At 43.1% G+C, this 22,085-nt stretch overlaps 1 protein-coding gene across 1 annotated transcript in view; it reads right to left on the bottom strand.

Annotated features, from left to right (window-relative positions):
* The window catches only part of PNPLA8 (patatin like domain 8, phospholipase A2), a 131,352-nt gene that overhangs the window by 41,185 nt on the left and 68,082 nt on the right, over positions 1–22,085 (bottom strand). The window contains exon 8 of the mRNA XM_077472060.1: positions 15,275–15,469. Coding sequence (XP_077328186.1) covers positions 15,275–15,469 — 195 coding nt within the window. The remainder of the gene's footprint in view (positions 1–15,274; positions 15,470–22,085) is intronic.

Here is a 22,085-nt window from a genome sequence, read left to right as displayed (position 1 = left end):
TCGTATCCCCAACTTTACAAGTCATACGTAGTCACTTATATATACACAAACACCAAATTCTACTGGTTCTGCATCTTTATAGATAATACTGCATGTTTTCTGTTGGATTCAGCACAATAGCAGTATATGGAGGCGGTGTTTTTTTTAGATTTGGCTCTAAACGAGTAACTAGAATAGGTATGGCACTCTATTCTCAGAGCACGAATTAGGGTCAACAGTTGTGTTACTGAACTCTTCTCTAGATCACAAGGCACCCGACAGGGTTGTCCCCTCGCTCCATATGACACACCTTAGGCCGCGTACACACGGGCGGATTGTCTGCCCAACTAAGTTCGTCAGACAATCCGACAGACAGTCCGTTCAACTTTTGAATGAACGGACTTGTCCACACACGGCACTTTTTGAGCGGACTAATACGGCGGACTAAGTCCGCCATACAATCCGACCCTACTTTTGAAATGAACGGACTCGCCCACACACGCGGAGGAAAGTCCGCTCATTTCGAGCGCATCTCCAGGTAGGCGGGGCCCGCGAAGCAGACGTCACTGACCCCGCCGCCTGGAATGGACTTAAAGGGGAACCCAACGCCGAAAAAAATCGGCGTGGGGGTCCCCCCAAGTCCACAACAGACCCTTGTCCGAGCACGCTACCCGGCCGGCCAGGAAAGGGGGGCGAGCGAGCGCCCCACCCTCCTGAGCCGTACCAGGCCGTGTGCCCTCAACATGGGGGGTGCCTTGGGGAAGGGGGGCCGCGCGGCCCCCCCAACCCAAAGCACCTTGTCCCCATGTTGATGAGGACAAGGGCCTCTTCCCGACAACCCTGGCCGTTGGTTGTCGGGGTCTGCGGGCGGGGGGCTTATCGGAATCCGGGAGCCCCTTTAATAAGGGGGCCCCCGGATACCAGCCCCCCACCCTATGTGAATGAGTATGGGGTACAATGTACCCCTACCCATTCACCTGTAAAATAAAAGTACCAAAAAAAAACACAACACACGAGATAAAATATTTTATTGCACAGCTCCGGGGGTCTTCCGTCTTCGGGGGTCTTCTCGCCAGACTCCTCCGCTATCTTCTTGTAGCTCTTTTGCTAGCGGAGGAGTCCAGCTTTCTTCCCCGCCGCCGGCCTCTTCTCCCGACTTCGGGGGTCTTGTCCCCCTCTTCGGTTCTTCTGCCGGGCCACCGCGCCTTCTTATAGCTCTTTTACAGGCGGTGGCCCGGTCTTCTGTCGCCGCCGCCGCCTTCCGTTCTTCTTCTTCTCCAGGAGATGTTGCCTCGACGATCTCTCTGGCCGGAATGCCAGAGCCGCGCGGCCACTTATATAGTGACAATGGGGCAGTGTCACATGGCTTTATGTCACATGGGTTGGTGTCACATGGTGACCCCGCCCCCTTACGATGTCATAGTCCCCATGTGACGAGTCCATGTGTCACCGCCCCATTGTCACTATATAAGTGGCTGCGCAGCGCGGCTCTGGCATTCCGGCCGGAGAGATAGAGATAGAAGAAGACCGAGCCACCGCCTGTAAAAGAGCTATAAGAAGGCGCGGTGGCCCGGCAGAAGAACCGAAGAGGGGGACAAGACCCCCGAAGTCGGGAGAAGAGGCCGGCGGCGGGGAAGAAAGCCGGACTCCTCCGCTAGCAAAAGAGCTACAAGAAGATAGCGGAGGAGTCCGGCGAGAAGACCCCCGAAGACGGAAGACCCCCGGAGCTGTGCAATAAAATATTTTATCACGTGTGTTGTGTTTTTGGTACTTTTATTTTACAGGTGAATGGGTAGGGGTACATTGTACCCCATACTCATTCACATAGGGTGGGGGGCCGGTATCCGGGGGCCCCCTTATTAAAGGGGGCTCCCGGATTCCGATAAGCCCCCCGCCCGCAGACCCCGACAACCAACGGCCAGGGTTGTCGGGAAGAGGCCCTTGTCCTCATCAACATGGGGACAAGGTGCTTTGGGGTGGGGGGGCCGCGTGGCCCCCCCTTCCCCAATGCACCCCCTATGTTGAGGGCACGCGGCCTGGTACGGCTCAGGAGGGGGGGGCGCTCGCTCGCCCCCCTTTCCTGGCCGGCCGGGTAGCGTGCTCGGACAAGGGTCTGTTGTGGACTTGGGGGGACCCCCACGCCGATTTTTTTCGGCGTTGGGTTCCCCTTTAAGTCCATACAAGGCGGCGGGGCCAGCGACTTCTCCGTCGCGGGCCCCGCCTACCTGGATACCCGCTCGAAATGAGCGGACTTTTCTCCGGGCGGGAAAAGTCCGCTCATTTCAAAAGTAGGGCGGACTGGCACACACACGGGGGGACTGTCCGCTGAAATGCGAGTCCGACGGACAGTCTTTCCAACATTCCGAAAGACTTAGTCCGCCAGACTGTCCGCTGAAAAAGTCCGCTGAAGCCCACACACGAGCGGACTGTCCGCTGAAATGTGTTTCGGCGGACTAAGTTGGGCAGACAGTCCGCCCGTGTGTACACGGCCTTAGGATACTTTGTATAGGGAAATTAGAGGAATATATCCATCTCTGTAGGCTTACAATTTACTAATATGTCCAGCTGATTTACTGTTTTATTCTCTAAATTATTGGTTAGTCGAGCAATCTGTATTTAGTGTTAACAATATTTTTTTCCATTAGACCCTGAGGTGGTAACCTATATCTCTCTTTGTTGCAGCTTTAGCATTTAATTTTTAACTTTAAATACACAACTGGGAATACCCATTTTTTCCCAATAGGAAGTTAGAACTGTCAAAATAGATCCTGAGGGAAAAATCAGTAATTTAGTGCTGAGTTTGAAACCTTCATAACTGGGCCTACAGGTATATGTAACTTATATGTATATGGACTTATAATCCTTGACGAGATTATAAAAGACAAACAGAAAAGATTCCCATTTGTTCTTCAATGTTTTGATGCCCTGAGTCATACATTCTGGGTTTCAGGGAAATATATTGTAAAAAGACTCCATATATCTACACATGGAAGCTGACTTACCTTGGAAAAAAACTGTTGCACCTAAACTAAATTACTGACGTTGCCTGATCAGACTATTCTCATGTTAACTGATGAAGCTAAAGGTGACTTTGCTTTGCATGGTCTAGAGTTGATGGTGATGCAGGTCACAGGTCTTCTTTGGCATTATTGTAAAACCAATCAAAAATATCTTGAGAAACCTGCCTGCTCTCGTATTTGGCGAATTCTACCATAGGCTTATGTGTGGTTAAATTTGGACGCAGAAGTGATTGATCTTTACCCAAGAACGACCACACTTACAGATGTAGCCATTCACTTATGTTGGGGGCTGTACGTGACACCCCTTACACTGAAAGACTCGTAAGCATGTAAACGTCATAAACGTCATGGGCATGAAGCCTAAAACCTCCAGAAGGGGTTGTTCTTTCTACATTATCCCCCCCCCCGATCAGTACAGACACCCAATAATAAACTCTAGATATACATGTTTAAATAAAATAAATATTATCTTGTCTCTTTTGTATTATGCTTAAGTTATTTGCTAAGCTTCAAAAATAGTATGGACCCATCTGACAAATAAAAAAGGCTCTCAAGCTGGAGTTAAAAGACATTGGTTTGTCAGGACTTGTACACAGAATCCCCACTTGGCATGACAGACACATCTACTGTAAGGAGGTATATTTACTAAGAGCTTAAGCTGTCATTGCAAAAAGCACAAGTTATAGTAATATACTAGTGTAGACAGATAAATGCACACGACTGGCTTGAAACTTGTATTTTGGATGTACACAAAATGTTTCAGGTCAAGTATTTTTTTCAAGTGGCAATTAAGAGCATGTTCTGCAAAGAAAAAAAAAAGGTTTTGAGCCAGAAATGTGCCTCCCTTTTCCTATGTTGGTATACTGCTTAAGTGGAGGTGATCTGGCATTAGTGAACAGTTTTTTTTAGGGTGGTACCAATTGAATTTGATTTGGTGTAAAATTTAAAAAGGTTTTACTACCTGCAGTAGTCATACTTTACAGGGAAAACACTCTCGTACCTAAATACTGGTAATTTGCAGCATGGGTAATTGCATCTTAAAATGGCTTCAAATTTTGCAATTTGTTAGGCTATTTAGATATTCGTCTAGTAAAAAAATAAACGTAAATAAGCATAATATAGGATTTCCTAAATAAAACTGAATGAATGTTAAGTAACATTTAGAAAGGAAGGAGTTAAAATATTGTGAGCCGAATCTATGCTCCTATAAAATTTTGGAACGCAGAGCAAACAAAATGACAAGAATTCCAAATGAAACTCTGTACATTGCCAAGCAGTTATCTTTCATTTGGCCCTGCATTTTATTTTCACATAAAAGTTTATCGGGCTCATTCAATAGGGCAAAGAAGGCAACACGCAGCAACCAAATACCAATCCCCTTGCATTATTCTGGCAGCGCTAGCCTATATCTACTTCAATGAGTTTTATTAAAGGATAAGTTCACCTTTTACAAAATATATATATATATATATATATATATATATATATATATATATATATATATATATATATATATATATATATATATATATATATAGTAAATAATAATAAAACTCATTGAAGTAGATAATTCAATATTAATATATATATATATATATATATATATATATATATATATATATATATATATATATATATTTTTTTTTTTTTATTTACATTAATCAAGCTAACATTTTTTTTTCAGGTAAATAAAAATAGGATTTTTATAACAGCTTACCTGTAAAATCCTTTTCTTGGCGTACACCACGGGACACATAGCCACAGTAATAACTGTATGGGTTATATGGTAGTTCAATTCCCCATATAAACCCTCATCTTACTGGGAGTACCTTAGTTGAAGCAAAGCAATACAAGTGTAACCAAAAAGAGGGGAGGACCTCTGTGTCCAGTGATGTACTCCAAGAAAGGGATTTTATAGGTAAGCAGTTAGAAAAATCCTTTATCGTACATCACGGGACACAGAGCCACAGTAATAACTGTATGGGATGTCCCAGAGCAATGCCACCTGAAGGTAGGGGACACAAACAAAAGTAGGGTGCAATCAGACCTGAGGACCTATACTGCCACCTGCAGTACACTGCACCCAAAGACGATATCCTTCTCATATCCACCTGAGAGAACCTGGTGAATGTATGGGCTGAAAGCCAGGTTGCAGCCTTCCAGATTTGAGTCATGGAGGCTTGATGATGCACTGCCCATGAAGCACTAACAGCCCTGGTGGAGTGCGCTTTGATTTGAAAAGGTGGATCCTTCCTCATAAAACCATGAGCTTGAATAATTATTTGCCGAATCCATTTGGCAATAGTGGATTTCAATGCTGCCTGTTCTTTCCTAGGACCTTCAGGCAACACAAACAAAAAACATGTTTTCTGAATCTGAGCAGTCGGCTTCAAATAGATTTTGACTGCTCTCACTACATCCAAAGAATGTAGTGACAGTTCTTCCTTAGAACAGGGTTCTGTAAAAAAAAAAAAAAAAAACGAAAAACGAAGGTAAAGCAATATCCTGGTTTAGGTGAAAACCCTGAAACCACCTTTGGCAGAAAGCTAGGATGAGGACGTAATACTACTTTATCTTTGTGAATGATTAAAATATGGCTCTTTACAAGAAAGAGCCACCAATTCTGATACTCTTCTTGCAGAAGAAATGGCTACCAGAAAAACTAGCTTCCTTGTCAAAAGGACCAAAGGAATAGGTCGTATCAGCTCCAAAGGCTGTTTCTGTAATGCCAATAGAACTAAATTCAAGTCCCAAGGGTTCAGGAGTGCTCTAACCGGTGGATTAAGCCTGGTTACCCCCTGTATAAAGCTTTGGACCAAAGAATGCAAAGCAAGCGGATGTTGAAACAATTACGGATAAGGCCAAGACCTGAACCTTGATAGTACTCAAAGCCAGTTTAATCTCTAGCTCCATTTGCAGAAAGGCAAGAATTCTACACATGACATACTTTCTAGGATGTCAACCCCTGGATTCACACCAGGAAACATATGCCTTCCAGATTCTATAAGGAGGGATTCTGGAAGCTGGCTTCCTTGCATTAATCAAGGTAGATCACAGAGTCTGAAACCCACGATTCTCCAGAATGTGGGTTTCAATAGCCAACCTGTTACATTTAGCGTTTGTAAAGTAGGCTGGAACACTGGTCCCTGCGATAGCAGGTCTGGACATGGGGCCCCTACCGCCATCTTTACTCTTTCTGCATACCAAGATCTTCTGGCCCACAAGAACTTCCATTCCTGCTTGATCCTGCGAAGAAATTGAGGTAGCAGCAGAATAGGCGGGAATGTATAAATCAGTGAGATCTGTTCCCACAAGGTCACCGACGCATCTGTTCCGCATGCAAGTAGATCCCTTGTTTTTGACACAAAGTTGTCGATTTTGTTATTGAGCCTGGACGCAAACAGATCTACATCTGGGATCCTCCATCTTTGGCATATAGCCAGGAAGATGTCAGTATGAAAGGACCATTCCCCTGGCAACTGTTGGCGACTTAAGTAGTCTGCCTGCCAGTTCTCTACTCCTGGAATGAAGATTGCCGATATGCATGGCACGTTTTTCTGCCCAGGTTAGGATATGGTTTACCACTCCCTGGGCTGCCTGACTTCTGCTGTGGCATTGTTGGATTGAATCCTGACAGGAGAATTCTGCAACTTGAATGTCCAGGCCCTTAGGGCTAGACACACTGCCCGAATCTCTAGAATGTTAATGAGCAAGGTCCTTTCGGTTCTGGACCATTTCCCCTGGACAGATGCCTCTTCCAGGACTGCTCCCAACCTAAAAGGTGGATTAGAAGGATATCCCCTTTGGCAGATTCTCGGATATCCTCCAACTAAGGCTCTGGCGCACTTTTGGCGACAAACGCATCAGAAAATCTAGTGCTTGAACCCTCTTGTTCCAGGCTAATAGGATACCGTTTTGCAGCAGTTTCAAAAGAAACTGAGCATAGGGAACTGCTTCGAAAGAAGCCACCATCTCCCCCAACAACCTCATACAAAGGCAAATGGAAGGACCCTTCTTTGCCCTGACCACCTGAACCATCTACTTTATGGCGCTGATCTTTGCCTGGGGTAAAAACACCTTCTGGGCTGTATCTAAACCAGACCCAAGTAGTCCATCTTCTTACTGGCTTTAAAGAAGATTTCTCTAGGTTGAGGACCCACCCTAGGCATGCTAGGTAGTTGACTGTGGTTTACATGCTTTGGTCCAAGCGGGCTACTGACCGGTCTATCAAGAACAGGTCATTCAGGTATGCTATTCTTATTATACCTTGAGTCCTTAATCTGGCCAGAGGAAGGGCCAAAAGTTTTTTAAACACCCGAGGTGCAGTAGCTAGACCGAAAGGCAAGGCTACAAACGTAATGCTCCTCCTTGTAGGATGGAGACTACTGATCGGATTGATTCCATGCGAAAAGAGCAGATTTTCAGGAACCGGTTTAGATCTTTGAGATCTAGAATGGGTCTGACATCCCCATTTGGTTTTGGCACCGTGAAAAGATTTTAATAAAACCTCAACCCCTGCTCTTCCATGGGGACCACCATGATCACTTTTTGTGACAAAAGTCAGTCTAACGCTAGAAAGAGAGACTTATTTCTCTGGATCTTTGGGGACATTTGACCTGAGGAAACGAGGAAACGGGAATTCTCCAAACTCAAGTTTGTAACCTAGAGCTATTGTGGAGACCACCCCTCTCGCTCGAAATTCTTCCTGCCAGACCTTTGAGAACTGCAGACGTCTTCCCCCCCCCCACTCAAGCGAGGCTTTAGCATTCTGTCTTGTGGGCTTCCTCCCTCAGGATTTCTTTTGTCCCTCAGATCAACCCTGAGGTTTAACTCTTGAACCTGATGGTGGAGGCTGTCACGATTGCCTGGAGGCCGATGCCCCTGGCACTGGAGAAAGAGCCTGTTTAAATGAGGGACATTTACTGTTTTTCTTAACTGGCAAAAGGGTACTTTTCCCACTTGATATTTTTTGGATATATTTGTCCAAATCCTCCCCAAACAGCTTTTCACCGCAGAAAGGAAAACCAGCCAGGAGCTTTTTGCATGATCCTTCGGCTGCCCAACATTTCAACCAGAAGATTCTACACCTATGTACCAACCCAATCGTAAAGCGAGAGGTTTGAAGAATATAGTCTTAGATTGCGTCAATTGCAAAACACAAAGCCGCTGGCAGCTCGGCTAACTCCTGGGCCTACTGTTCAGGGAAGATCTTGAGCACCTGTTTCAAACGGTCTCTCAAGGATTGACATACCCCAATTGCCTGTACTGCGGGTTGAGTCACTGAACCTGTCACAACGAGAAAGGGTTTTTTAACAGCAATTCCAAATGTTTTATTAGTTGGATCCCTAAGCATTTGTGCATTGTCAACTGGACAAGTCAAACTTTTATTCACAGAGGATATAGCAGCATCAATTGCGGTTATACCCCACATCTAGATTTTTTTCTCCACAGGATAAAGTGTTGAAAACTTTTTAGGAGGGAAAAATGCTTATCTGCATGATCCCACTCATAATACATAAGCTTTTCTAGTAACAAATGGACAGGAAAGGCACGCAAGGCTTGAGGAGGCTTTAGTGAACCCAAACAGGAAGCAGGCTCTTCAACCGACTCCGTTAAGGGTAGCTTAAATGTGGAGCACACAATTTTAGTAAGAGAATGCACCAGCAACTTCTCAGCATGTGAAGCTGAAGAAGGTCCTTCCCCACTTGATCCCTCGGAAGAGGAATCATCAGCCTCTTCACGGTCCCCCAAGGGGGGATTCATCTTCCCCCTCCCACTGTTCCTCTGTTTGAGGATCCTGGGTAGTAGAAGGGGACCTAATACATTTTCTTCCACTCTGTGAAAATGCAATTAAAGCCACTAATCTTTCCTCCAATCCACTCATAGCTGAGGAGAAAACCTGCTCAGTTATATAGACAAGGGTTGAAATGTCGGAAGCAATTGCAGCCCCTGATGAACCTGATGGCTCAGGCCGCGTACACACGGGCGGACTGTCCGCCCAACTAGGTTCGTCAAACAGTTTGACAAACAGTCCATTCAAAATTTGCATGAGCGGACTTGACCACACACGACGAACGAACAGTCCGCTGAAAACTTGCGCGATGACGTGAACGGCACGTACGACAGGACGAGAGATTCGAAGTCCTATACACTGCAATGCAACCTTCGGCGTGTAAATCCTTTCTGAGCATGCGCGGAACTTAGTTTGACGAACAAGCCTACACATGAGCGGACTGTCCGCTCAAACCAAGTTTCAGCGGACAGTCTTACGGAAATTCAGAAAAACTTTGTTCGTCAGACTGTCCGCTGAAACTGTCCGCTGAAGCCCACACACGAGCGGACTGTCCGCTGAAACACTGTTCAGCGGACAAAGTTGGACGAACAGTCCGCCCGTGTGTACGCGGCCTCACTCTGACCAGCCTTCCTAGGTCTTTCAGGGGGGGTGGTGTTGCAGAGGGAGGATCCTTATGGCCTGAGGGTGCTCCTGATAGCCTCCGGTGGTGATTATAGGCATAACAACATTTACTTTAAAGGAGAAACCCCACAAGAATTAGAAAAATTCCTTAGGAATCTCCCTTACCTTACCCAGCTGCAGGGTTCTGTGTTAACAGACCCAATATTCACCACTCACGGTGGACTCCATTAAAAAACCTTCAGGGCCCGGGGCCCCCTTTTTTAAAATCTGGAAATCTACAGCCCTGGGCCTGTAAAGCAGGAATATGGCTGAAAAACAAACACTGGATCCTCGAGTCCAGCTCCTTAAAAAGAGAAGCGTTACAGGCAAAACCTAATTTCTTCAGACACAAGGCCAAGGTACCATTCAATTCAGCCTGGAAAAGACACTTTTAATGGCTTCGGTTGCATAGCTTGCCCCAGCAAGGAATATTCCAGTGGAGCACAGCACTTCTTTATTCATGACCAACACATAAGACACTCGGAGGTACTCCCGGTAAGGGGAGGGGGTATATGGGGAATTGAACTTCCTGTTTAGGGTGTGCCAGTGTCCATCACCTGAAGGTGCCATATAACCCATACAGTTATTACTGTGGCTCTGTGTCCCATGATGTACGATAAAGAAATGTGCATTTATTACTTTTTTACACTGGAGCCTGTAAAGCATTGCACCCACCATCAACAGAAACCATACAATGCTTGTGTGTCTGTGATAAATATAAAGGGCTGTTCTCATGAGCAAGAATGGTTGTGATGCACTAAAGAGTTTTGTATGAAGGGTAACACAGCTCTCTTTTATATAGGAACCTGAGCAAGTGAAGCCACAGGGCACAATATTCTGTTTCTCAGTAATGTCTTTTATTAGTGTCAGGGCTCTTAAAGCGGAGTTCCACCCAAAAATGGAACTTTCGCTTTAAGTGCAGATGACCCTGCTTCGTACGCCCGCATAGCTGGACCGTGGGACAAGTGAGTGTCCAATTATTAAAAGTCACCTTTAACCACTTAAGGACCGCCGTATTGCCAATGTACGTCAACACAATGGCACAGGCAGGCACAAGCACGTACATGTACGTGCCTGCCTTCCAGCGGGTGGGGGGTCCGATCGGACCCCCTCCCGCTGGATACGACGGTCCGGTTCGCTCCAGGAGCGTTCCGTGATGAGGGGATGGCCGTTGGTTTTCGGCCACCCCCTCTGGATCGCTCCTGGCCAATGAGAAGCTTCCTCCCACTGTGTATTGTTTACACAGGAAGGAGGAAGTGATGTCATTCTCCTCGGGGCGGTCTTTTTGACCGGACTATGAGGAGAAGACACAAAGTAAGTGTGCACCAACACTACACTGACATGTAGGTACACACAGGCACACAAACCCCCCCGATCCCCCCCCCCCCCAGTCACAGTGTCACTGATTGCAGTGATCATTTCTTTACTGATCACTGCATTCAGTGTCAGTTGTGACAGTAAAAACTGTCAGGACAGTTAGTGTTAGGTCCAGGGTAGCCCCCTATCACCCCCCAATAAAGATTTAACCCCCTGATTGCCCCTAGAGTTAACCCTTTCACCCTCTTTTGCCAGTGTCACTAAGCGATCATTTTTCTGATTGCTGCATGTGTCGCTAGGTAGCTAGTTATTTTTTTAGGTTCACCGCCAGGTTTTTATATCGCTAGGTACCCCGATATACTACCCAATAATGGTTTTAACCCCCGATTGCCGCTAGTTAACCCTTTCACCCCCTTTTGCCAGTGTCACTAAGCGATCGTTTTTCTGATCGCTGCATTAGTGTCGCTACTGTTGCTAGGTAGCTAGTTATTTTTTTAGGTTCACCGCCAGGTTTTTATAGCGCTAGGTACCCCGATATACTACCCAATAATGGTTTTAACCCCCTGATTGCCGCTAGTTAACCCTTTCACCCCCTTTTGCCAGTGTCACTAAGCGATCATTTTTCTGATCGCTGCATTAGTGTCGCTAGGTAGCTAGTTATTTTTTTAGGTTCACCGCCAGGTTTTTATAGCGCTAGGTACCCCGATATACTACCCAATTATGGTTTTAACCCCCTGATTGCCGCTAGTTAACCCTTTCACCCCCTTTTGCCAGTGTCACTAAGCGATCATTTTTCTGATCGCTGCATTAGTGTCGCTACTGTCGCTAGGTAGCTAGTTATTTTTTTAGGTTCACCGCCAGGTTTTTATAGCGCTAGGTACCCCCATATACTACCCAATTGCCCCTAGTTAACCCTTTCACCAGCGATCACAGTATAAGTGTCACTGGTGACGCTGGTTAGCCAGTTAGTTATTTAGGTTCCCCGTCAGGTTTTTATATAGCGCCAGGGACCCCCATATACTACCTAATAAAAATTTGAACCCCCTGATTGCCCCTAGTTAACCCTTTCACCACTGATCACCGTATAAGTGTTACGGGTGACTCTGGTTTGTTTGTTTTTTATAGCATCAGGGCACCCACCATTTATTACCCAATAAAGGTTTAACCCCCTGATCACCCGGCGGGTGATATCAATTAGGTTTTAGGGTCAGGGTCTGCGTCGCCCCAGGCAGCGCTAGGTTAGTGCCAGTACCGCTAACACCCACGCGCAAAGCATAAACCTCCCGTAGTGGTATAGAATCTGAACAGATCAATATCTGATCAGATCTATACTAGCGTCCCCAGCAGTTTAGGGTTCCAAAAAACGCATTGTTAGCGGGATCAGCCCAGATACCTGCTAGCACCTGCGTTTTGCCCCTCCGCCCAGCCCACCCAAGTGCAGTATCGATCGATCACTGTCACTTACAAAACACTAAACACATAACTGCAGCGATCACAGAGTCAGGCCTGATCCCTGCCATCGCTAACAGGTTTTTTGGTAGCATTTTATATTTAAATCCGGAAGGCAGTGCTTGGTTTTCGGGGGCCCGTACGTGGCTAGGCTCCCAAAAAGTCCCCCACATGTGGTATCCCCATACTCGGGAGAAGCAGCAGAATTTATTTTGGGGTGTAATTTGACTTATGCCCATAGCATGTGTGAGCAATATATCATTTAGTGACAACTTTGTGCAAAAAAAAAAAAGTTTGTAATATTCCCGCAACTTGTGGCAAAATATAAAATATTCCATGGACTCAACATGCCTCTCAGTAAATAGCTTGGGGTGTCTACTTTCCAAAATGGGGTCATTTTGGGGGGTTTTGTGCTATTTTGGCATTTTATGGCCTTCGAAACTGTGATAGGTAGTGAGGAGTAAAATCAAAAATTTACACCCTTAGAAATCCTGAAGGTGGTGATTGGTTTTCGGGGTGCCGTGCGCGACTAGACTCCCAAAAAGTCCCACACATGTGGTATCCCCATACTCGGGAGAAGTAGCGGAATATATTTTGGGGTGCAATTCCACATATAACCATGGCATGTGTGAGCAATATATCATTTAGTGACAACTTTTTGTAAAAAAAAATTTATTTTTATTTTTTGTCATTATTCAATCCCTTGGGACAAAAAAAAATATATATTCAATGGTCTCAACATGGCCCTCAGCAAATAGCTTGGGGTGTCTACTTTCCAAAATGGGGTCATTTGGGGGGGTTTTGTGCCATCTTGGCATTTTATGGCCTTCAAAACTGTGATAGGTAGTGAGGAGTGAAATAAAAAAATGTATGCCCTTAGAAATCCTGAAGGCGGTGCTTGGATTTCGGGGTCCCGTACGCGGCTAGGCTCCCAAAAAGTCCCACACATGTGGTATCCCTGTACTCAGGAGAAGCAGCAGAATGTATTTTGGGGTGTCATTTCACATATGCCCATGGCATGTGTGAGCAATATATCATTTAGTGACAACTTTTTGTAAATTTTTATTTTTTTTTGTCATTATTCAATCCCTTAGGACAAAAAAAAAAAAAAATATTCAATGGGCTCAACATACCCATCAGCAATTTCCTTGGGGTGTCTACTTTCCAAAATGGGGTCATTTGGGGGGGGTTTGTACTGCCCTGCCATTTTAGCGCCTCAAGAAATGAGATAGGCAGTCATAAATTAAAAGCTGTGTAAATTCCAGAAAATGTACTCTAGTTTGTAGACGCTATAACTTTTGCGCAAACCAAAAAATATACGCTTATTGACATTTTTTTTTACTAAAGACATGTGGCTGAATAAATTTTGCCCTCAATGTATGACAAAAATTTAGTTTATTCGATTTTTCTTATAACAAAAAGAAGAAAATATCATTTTTCTTCCAAATTTTCGCTCTTTTTCCATTTATATCGCAAAAAATAAAAATCGCAGAGGCAATCAAATACCATCAAAAGAAAGCTCTATTTGTGGGAAGAAAAGGACGCAAATTTCGTTTGGGTGCAATATTGCATGACCGCGCAATTACCAGTTAAAGCAGCGCAGTGCGAAATTGGAAAAAGATCTCTGGTCCTTAACCACTTCCCGACCAGCGCACGACGATGTACGTCGACAGAATGGCATGGGCAGGCATATTGGCGTACAGGTACGTCCAATATTCGATGCCGCCCTGCCATCGGGAGCGCGCTCCCGCGCTGGTCGGGACCCCCATGAGTCCGGTCGCGGGACCCGCGGACTCGATCGCCGCGGGCATCCCCGCGATCGTCTCACGGAGCGGCCGAATGGAGGAAATGCTGTGTAAACAACATTTTTCCATTCTGCCTAGCAACTAGTGACGCTGATCTCTGCTCCATGTGATTGGAGCAGAGATCAGTGTACACTAAATGAAAGCCCAACCCCCCCACAGTTAGTAACACACCCCTAGGAACACTTAACCCCTACACTGCCACCCACTGGTTAACCCTTTCACTGCCAGTGTCATTTACACAGGAATCACTGCATTTATATAGCAGTGATTACTGTATAAATGACAATGGTCCCAAAAATGTGTCAAAAATGTCCGATGGGTCCCCGACAATGTCGCAGTCACAATAAAAAAAAAAAAAAAAAAAAAAAAAAAAAAATCGCAGATCGCCGCCATTACTAGTAAAAAAAAAACTAAAAAATTATTAATAAAAATGCTATAAAACTATCCCTATTTTGTAAACGCTATAACTTTTGCGCAAACCAATCAATAATCGCTTATTGCGATTTTTTTTACCAAAAATATGTAGAAGAATACGTATCGGCCTAAACTGAGGGAAAACAATGTTTTTTATATATTTTTGGGGGATATTTATTATAACAAAAAGTAAAAAATAATGCGTTTTTTTCAAAATTGTCGCTCTATTTTTGTTTATAGCGCAAAAAATAGAAACCGCAGGGGTGATCAAATACCACCAAAAGAAAGCTCTATTTGTGGGAAAAAAAGGACGTCAATTTTGTTTGGGAGCCACGTCGCACGACCGCGCAATTGTCAGTTAAAGCGACGCAGTGCCGAATCGCAAAAAGTGGTCTGGTCTTTGACCAGCAAATTGGTCCGGTCTGAAAGTGGTTAAGGTGTTTATTGGTCCGGGGCTGAAGTGGTTAATAATCGGTGATTTTAATTTTTATTTTTTTCGGCGGAACTCTGCTTTAAGCTGCTGTTGCATCATTCCAATTCAGATTTCTCTTATTTTATTGGATAATCACAGACTTGGGCTGTGTCTGACAAGATTATCAAACAACCTACGGGCACAAAGCTGTTTTCAGTCAATTTTGCACACACGGACCTAATGTGACATAGTAGAAAGAACATATTATTCTTATACAGGTTTTATATAGCGCCAACAGTTTGCGCAGTGCTTAACAAAATAAAGCCAGACATTACAGTTACATTACAATTTGGTACAAGAGGAATCATATGTTATGATTTACAAACAGAATGCAATAGATAACCTGGATGGAAGTCACACTGACCTGATGTAGATCATTTCCAAGTACATACTCCTGGAAGTACCCAGGTGCTGCTGAAGATGCTCTGATAGCTTGCCACAGATTATATTGACACCCTCCTAAATAATTTGATTTAACACCCGGAAAATGATTGTAATTTCTGAACACAAATGCTTTTGGAGGTATTCCTGTATTAACGATGGTGCTCACAGCAGCAACCTATAAACCGAGAAACACAACATTTAATATAACAAAACTCTACAAAAGATATAGGTCTCGCGTATAGAACAATTTTTTTTTTTTAACATTTCTACTCTGCTTCCAAAAGCAGGCTTCTCAAAATGTCACAAATTAACAGCTTAATTAACTAAATTGGCAAAGATGCCAGAGGAAAAATTTGGCCCCCGGCTTGTAAAATCAGTGATGGTTCAGTTTGATAAAAAGCTCCACGTAAATATGTAGGAAAAAATATTTCTACAATAGACCGTCAGTACACTTTATTATTAAGCAGTATAAAGATAGATTTCTCCAACGTTTACACTAATATTTGAGTGATTTGCGTGCAATGTAAAGAAATGTGGTGATAACAGGCTGGTAGAACCAGCTGCTGGGCACTTGACAGCCAGGTGTTTAATATGGTTAACTGCAAAGGAAAAAAAAAAAAAGGAAGAGAATGGAACGTCATACCTAGTTTCTGTTAACACACAATGCCTAGAAGTAAAGCCAGTGGACAACAGATGGAAAATCAGATGCTTTTTTTTTTTTTTTTTTTACCATGTGTCCTTAAACAAGGTCAGTCTCACTGTGTTACTGTACAGAGATTTGAAAATGCAGTTAAAACTTATCTAAACCCAAAAATATAACAAATTGCAGCTTACCAGTCCCTACATGTGATGGCTGTGTTCGTTACCTTTTTCTCTTTAATTAAACCTGCAAATAGCACACTTTCTGTCCTTTCACGTTTACACTTTTTCCCTCAATTGTACCTATAGGGCAGCCATGGTTGTCACATAGGGATGAACAAAGGAAGACCTGTTCCAAATTAGGCCTATTTCATGGTGGATTGATGGGACTAGTAGTTTACACAATAAAGACAAGGTTCACTGAACTTTCTTAAAAGCCAACAAAAACCAAAAAGAAAAAGCTTTGGGTGCTTTTCCAATATGTAAGCAAAATACAAAAAAAGGCAGAGAAAAAAAAAAACTTTTTCTAACAAAGAACTATAACTTAATTAGCCAATAACTCCCTTGGGGTAACATTCTTTAACCCCTTAAGCACGTAAAACATAAAAAAAAAAAGGACAAAACAACATTAGTCATATACCACTTTGTCACTAAGATTAGGTAAACTCTATATAGCCGTCTCTACATCACAAATTATAGGTACTGAAGATGGACACAAAATCGTGAAGTTGAATTTGTAAGACCTTATTGCCTCGCTGCTCCTAAACTTGAGTTTTTATTAGCTTTTGGTGTTTTTTTGCCAAAGCCCCTGAACTTACCATAATTCAATAAAAGCCTGTGTGTCCATGTACACATAGGCTTTTAATCAGAGTTTAGGGGCAGTTAAACTTCCCTCTGCTGTATGCAGAAGAATCAAGTTCAGGTGAGGACCGTTTTGGCCACAAAACGCCAAATGCGGCAAAAAACGCACACTAAGTGCTAGCTGTGTTTAGCACCTGGGTGTTTATTTCAATGGCAAGTACTCTGGCAAATGAAATTAATAAATTCCAAGAACTAAAAGCCGCAAAAACATGGCACTGCTTTTTTGCAGCGCTTAGCGGTTTTCTGCTGCCAGGAGAGTTATGCTTAGGTGAGGCCAGTGTACATGCAGCCTATATGTGTCCAAAAAGGTACCATACCTTTCAGCCACTCGCAGCACATAACCATGAAACATGTTGCCGGACACTGTAGTTTTTAGTTTTGTTGTAGCGGGACACAACCACAATCTACTAATTTGGTAAATACACTAATTAAAGTGGTTGCAAACCACAGGTTTTTTTTTTTTTTACCTTCATGCATTTTATGCATAAAGTTAAAAAACCTTCCGTTTGCAGCAGCCCCTCCCCCCTAATTTTTACCTGTGCCTCCTCTCGATCCAGTGATGTCCATGAGAGCCCTTGCCTCTACAGAGACTCACACTCCTGATTGGCTCCCGCTGCTGCCACTAGCCAATCAGGAGACAATCGGGGGCTGGGCTGAACCACAGCTCTGTAGCAAGGTGCTTGCAGTGGGGGCACCTGAAAGGAGGGAGGAGCCATTAGGGCCAGTGTGGAACCTGAGACCTTATGTCTCTTTCCTAAATGAAGACAATACTTTGGCTTTAGATTTTTTTTTTTAAGGTGCTGGTAATTTATATAACTTTTGTTTCCATGTACATTTTGGATTTCTGAGTGTACATGGGGACAGCCATCTTTGCTCCTTTTCTATACAAGCTCTGCTACCCTTTAATGCCTTGTTTTACCGCCTGTCTCATTGCATGTTAACAAGACAAGATATGCCCAATTGAAAAACAAATAGGTCCTCAGCAGTCTCTAATGACACAATGACTTGGAACATTCACAATGCCAGGGGTCATGTGATCTTTTAGTCTAAGCTTTAGGTCATGTAAAAAAAGGAACAAAAGGAGAGGCATTTTTTTTTTCAGGCAATTTTCCACTAAAAATAGTAATGTGATTTAAAGATGCTGACGTGTCCTTTTGATTCCTTGAAAGCATGAACTTTAATGATAGATGCACTTTAAGTAAATGACAGGCTGTTTACACTGCTGACCATTTCCACCAACTGTATACAAAGACTCGGAAATGGGAATTCACATAATAAATCCAGCATTTCCTGTTGGAATGCTCCACTCAATATGGGATCTTCTGGAAAACAGTAGCAAGACTCATCAAGAACTTTTTTTTCCCCCAGTGGTAAACACAGAGTGGCTGACATTCAGAAAAACAGTATGTCTGGTGCCTCCGTCAATCGAATTACTATTTTGCAATTCAACATTTTATAAAGTGGCCTTTGTATTTTACAGAATCCTAGCAGCATTACATCAGCACTTGATAAAGCAGAACATAGCAGTGAATAAACTCCCTAGCCCACAGTTGTATTATGCTAACTGAATAATTGATCCACTTAAGGGTAAGTGATGCTTTTCAAAGCTGAAAAACAACCTTCTTTCACAAAATGCCCTTTCTGAAGAAATAATTAAGTTTTCATAGTCTTATAAATGACTAGAAATAATAAAATCATAGGGCATGATTCTGAGCTCCTGTGTGCTCTGGTAATAGAAATATAACTTGTTATATTTACCAAGGCAATTTTGCATCGAAGACCTAATACTAGTAGCTACAGTAGATATAAAAAGTCTGCACACCCCTGTTAAAATGTCAGGTTTCTGTGATTTAAAAAAAAAAAAAAAAAGAGACAAAGAAATCATTTCAGAACCTTTTCCATCTTTAATGTGACCTTTAAACTGTACAACTAAGTTGAACAACAAACTGAAATCTTTTAGGGGGAGGGAAGTAAAAGTAAAATAATATGCTTTCATAACTGTGCACATCCTTAAACTAATACTTTGTTGAAGCACCTTTTGATTTTATTACAGCACTCAGTCTTTTTGGGTATAAATCTAAGTCTAAGTCTATCAGCATGGCACATCTTGACTTTGCAAAACCACTCCAAAAGTTGTCAGATTGCAAGGGTGTCTCCTGTGCACAGCCCTCTTCAGATCACCCCACAGATTTTCAAAATCGGACTCAGGTCTGGACTTTGGGTGAGCCATTCCAAAACTTTAATCTTCTCCTTCTCCTGGTGAAGCCATTCCTTTGTTGATTTGGATGTATGCTTTGGGTCGTTGTCATGCTGAAAGATGAAGTTCCTCTTCATGTTCAGCTTTCTAGCAGAAGGCTGAAGGTTTTGTGCAAATATTGACTGGTATTTGGAACTGTTCATATTTACCTCTATCTTGACTAAGGCCCCTGTTCCAGATAAAGAAAAACAGCCCTAACATACAGTGGTGTGAAAAAGTGTTTGCCCCCTTCCTCATTTCCTGTTCCTTTGCATGTTTGTCACACTTAAGTGTTTCGGAACATCAAACCAATTTAAACAATAGTCAAGGACAACACAAGTAAACACAAAATGCAATTTGTAAATGAAGGTGTTTATTATTAAAGGTGAAAAAAAATCCAAACCATCATGGCCCTGTGTGAAAAAGTGATTGCCCCCCTTGTTAAAACATACTATAACTGTGGTTGTCCACACCTGAGTTCAATTTCTCTAGCCACACCCAGGCCTGATTATTGCCACACCTGTTCACAATCAAGGCATCACTTAAATAGGAGCTGCTTGACACAGTAAGGTCCACCAGAAGATCCTTAAAAGCTACACATGCCGAGACCCAAAGAAATTCAGGAACAATTGAGAAAGAAAGTAATTGAGATCTATCAGTCTGGAAAGGGTTATAAAGCCATTTCCAAAGCTTTGGGAATCCAGCGAACCACAGTGAGAGCCATTATCCACAAATGGCGAAGACATGGAACAGTGGTGAACCTTCCCAGGAGTGGCCGGCCGCCCAAAATTACCCCAAGAGCGCAGCGATGACTCATCCAAGAGGTCACAAAAGACCCCACAACAACGTCCAAGGAACTGCAGGCCTCACTTGCCTCAGTTAAGGTCAGCGTTCATGCCTCCACCATCAGGAAAAGACTGGGCAAAAATGGCCTGCATGGCAGAGTTCCAAGGAGAAAACCACTGCTGAGCAAAAAGAACATCAAAGCTCGTCTCAATTTCTCCACAACACATCTTGATGATCCCCAAGACTTTTGGGACAACATTCTGTGGACCGATGAGACAAAAGTGGAACTCTTTGGAAGGTGTGTGTCCAAGTATATCTGGCGTAGAAGGAACACTGCATTTCATAAAAAGAACATTATACCAACAGTAAAATATGGTGGTGGTAGTGTGATGGTCTGGGGCTGTTTTGCTGCTTCAGGACCTGGAAGACTTGCCGTGATAAAAGGAACTATGAATTCTGCTGTCTACCAAGAGATCCTGAAGGAGAATGTCCGACCATCTGTTCGTGTACTCAAGCTGAAACGAACTTGGGTTCTGCAGCAGGACAATGATCCTAAACACACCAGCAAGTCCACCACCGAATGGCTGAAGAAAAACAAAATGAAGACTTTGGAATGGCCTAGCCAAAGTCCTGACCTGAATCCTATTGAGATGTTGTGGTATGACCTTAAAAAGGCCGTTCATGCTCGTAAACCCTCTAATGTAACTGAATTAGGACAATTCTGCAAAGATGAGTGGGCCAAAATTCCTCCAGGACGCTGTAAAAGCCTCATTGCACGTTATCGCAAACGCTTGGTTGCAGTTGTTGCTGCTAAGGGTGGCCCAACCAGTTATTAGGTTTGGGGGGCAATCACTTTTTCACACAGGGCCATGATGGTTTGGATTTTTTTCATGTTTAATAATAAACACCTTCATTTACAAATTGCATTTTGTGTTTACTTGTGTTGTCCTTGACTATTGTTTAAATTGGTTTGATGTTCCGAAACACTTAAGTGTGACAAACATGCAAAGGAACAGGAAATGAGGAAGGGGGCAAACACTTTTTCACACCACTGTATGATGTTGCCACCACCATGCTTCAGTGTGGGTATGGTGTTCTTTTGGTTATGTGTAGTGTTGACTTTGCCCCAAACATATCTTTTGGAATTATGGCCAAAAAGTTTAACCTTGGTTTCATCAGACCATCAACACATTTTCCCACATATTTTTGGGAGACTTCAGATGCGTTTTTGCACAATTTAGCTGGGCTTGGATGTTTTTCTTCATAAGAAAAGGCTCCCATCTTACCACTCTACCCTATAATCCAGACCCACGAAGTATATGGGAGATTGTTGTCACATGTACCACACAGCCAGTACTTGCCAGATATTACTGCAGATTCTTTAATGTTGCTGTAGGCCTCTTGGCAGCCTCCCTGACTTTCTGGTCTTTTCATAAATTTTGGAGGGATGTCCAGTTCTTGGTACTTTCACTGTTGTGCCATCTTTTCTCCTTTTGATGATGACCGTCTTCACGGTATTCCATGGTATAGCTAATGTCTTGGAAATTCTTTTGTACCCTTTAACAAGGAGATCCCTCTGATGCTTTGGAAGCTCTCTGCGGACCATGGCTTTTGCTGTAGGATTCGACTAAGAAAACATCAGAAAAAACCTACTAGAACAGCTGAACTTTATTTGGGGTTAATCAGAGGCACTTTAAAATGATGGGAGGTGTGTACCGACTCTATTTAACATGAGTTTGAATGTGATTCCTTGAATTTTGAACATAGCTTCATCTCCAGTTATAAGAGGTTGTGCACACATATGCAACCACATTATTCATTATTTTATTTTTTTATTTTTACTCCCCCCCCACCCCAAAAGATTTCAGTTTGTTTTTCAATTGAGTTGTACAGTTGATAGGTCATATTAAAAAGGTGTAAAAAGTTCTAAAACGATTTATATCTTTTTAGAAAATAGATGGTGCTGTGCTGTTAACAGGTTAAAGATAAAGCTAAAATAAGAATAACACTACCTGAGCAATATATATGTTAACGAATATCCAAGCAGTAAAGCATACAATAAAATGCTAAAAGCAGTGGTATACACGTGAAAAAAAAAAAAGATTTCCCAAATAAAACAACAACAGTCTTATAGATGGAAACAAAATAAGGTGCTGTGTTCAATCTCCAGCTGAGTGTAAATATAACATATAAAGTGACTCGTCCTTCAAGTGCAAAAGTTGTGCAAATAAATGCAAAGTGCTTTCTCCTCTTCTGTGCAACACACTTC

This window comes from Lithobates pipiens, unplaced genomic scaffold (genome assembly GCF_037356315.1).
Source record: "Lithobates pipiens isolate NorthernLeopardFrog02 unplaced genomic scaffold, aLitPip1_a1.2 Scaffold_8, whole genome shotgun sequence".
Taxonomy (NCBI): domain Eukaryota; kingdom Metazoa; phylum Chordata; class Amphibia; order Anura; family Ranidae; genus Lithobates; species Lithobates pipiens.
Note: the sequence above shows the minus strand (reverse complement) of the source record. Positions and strands in the feature narration are given on the sequence as shown.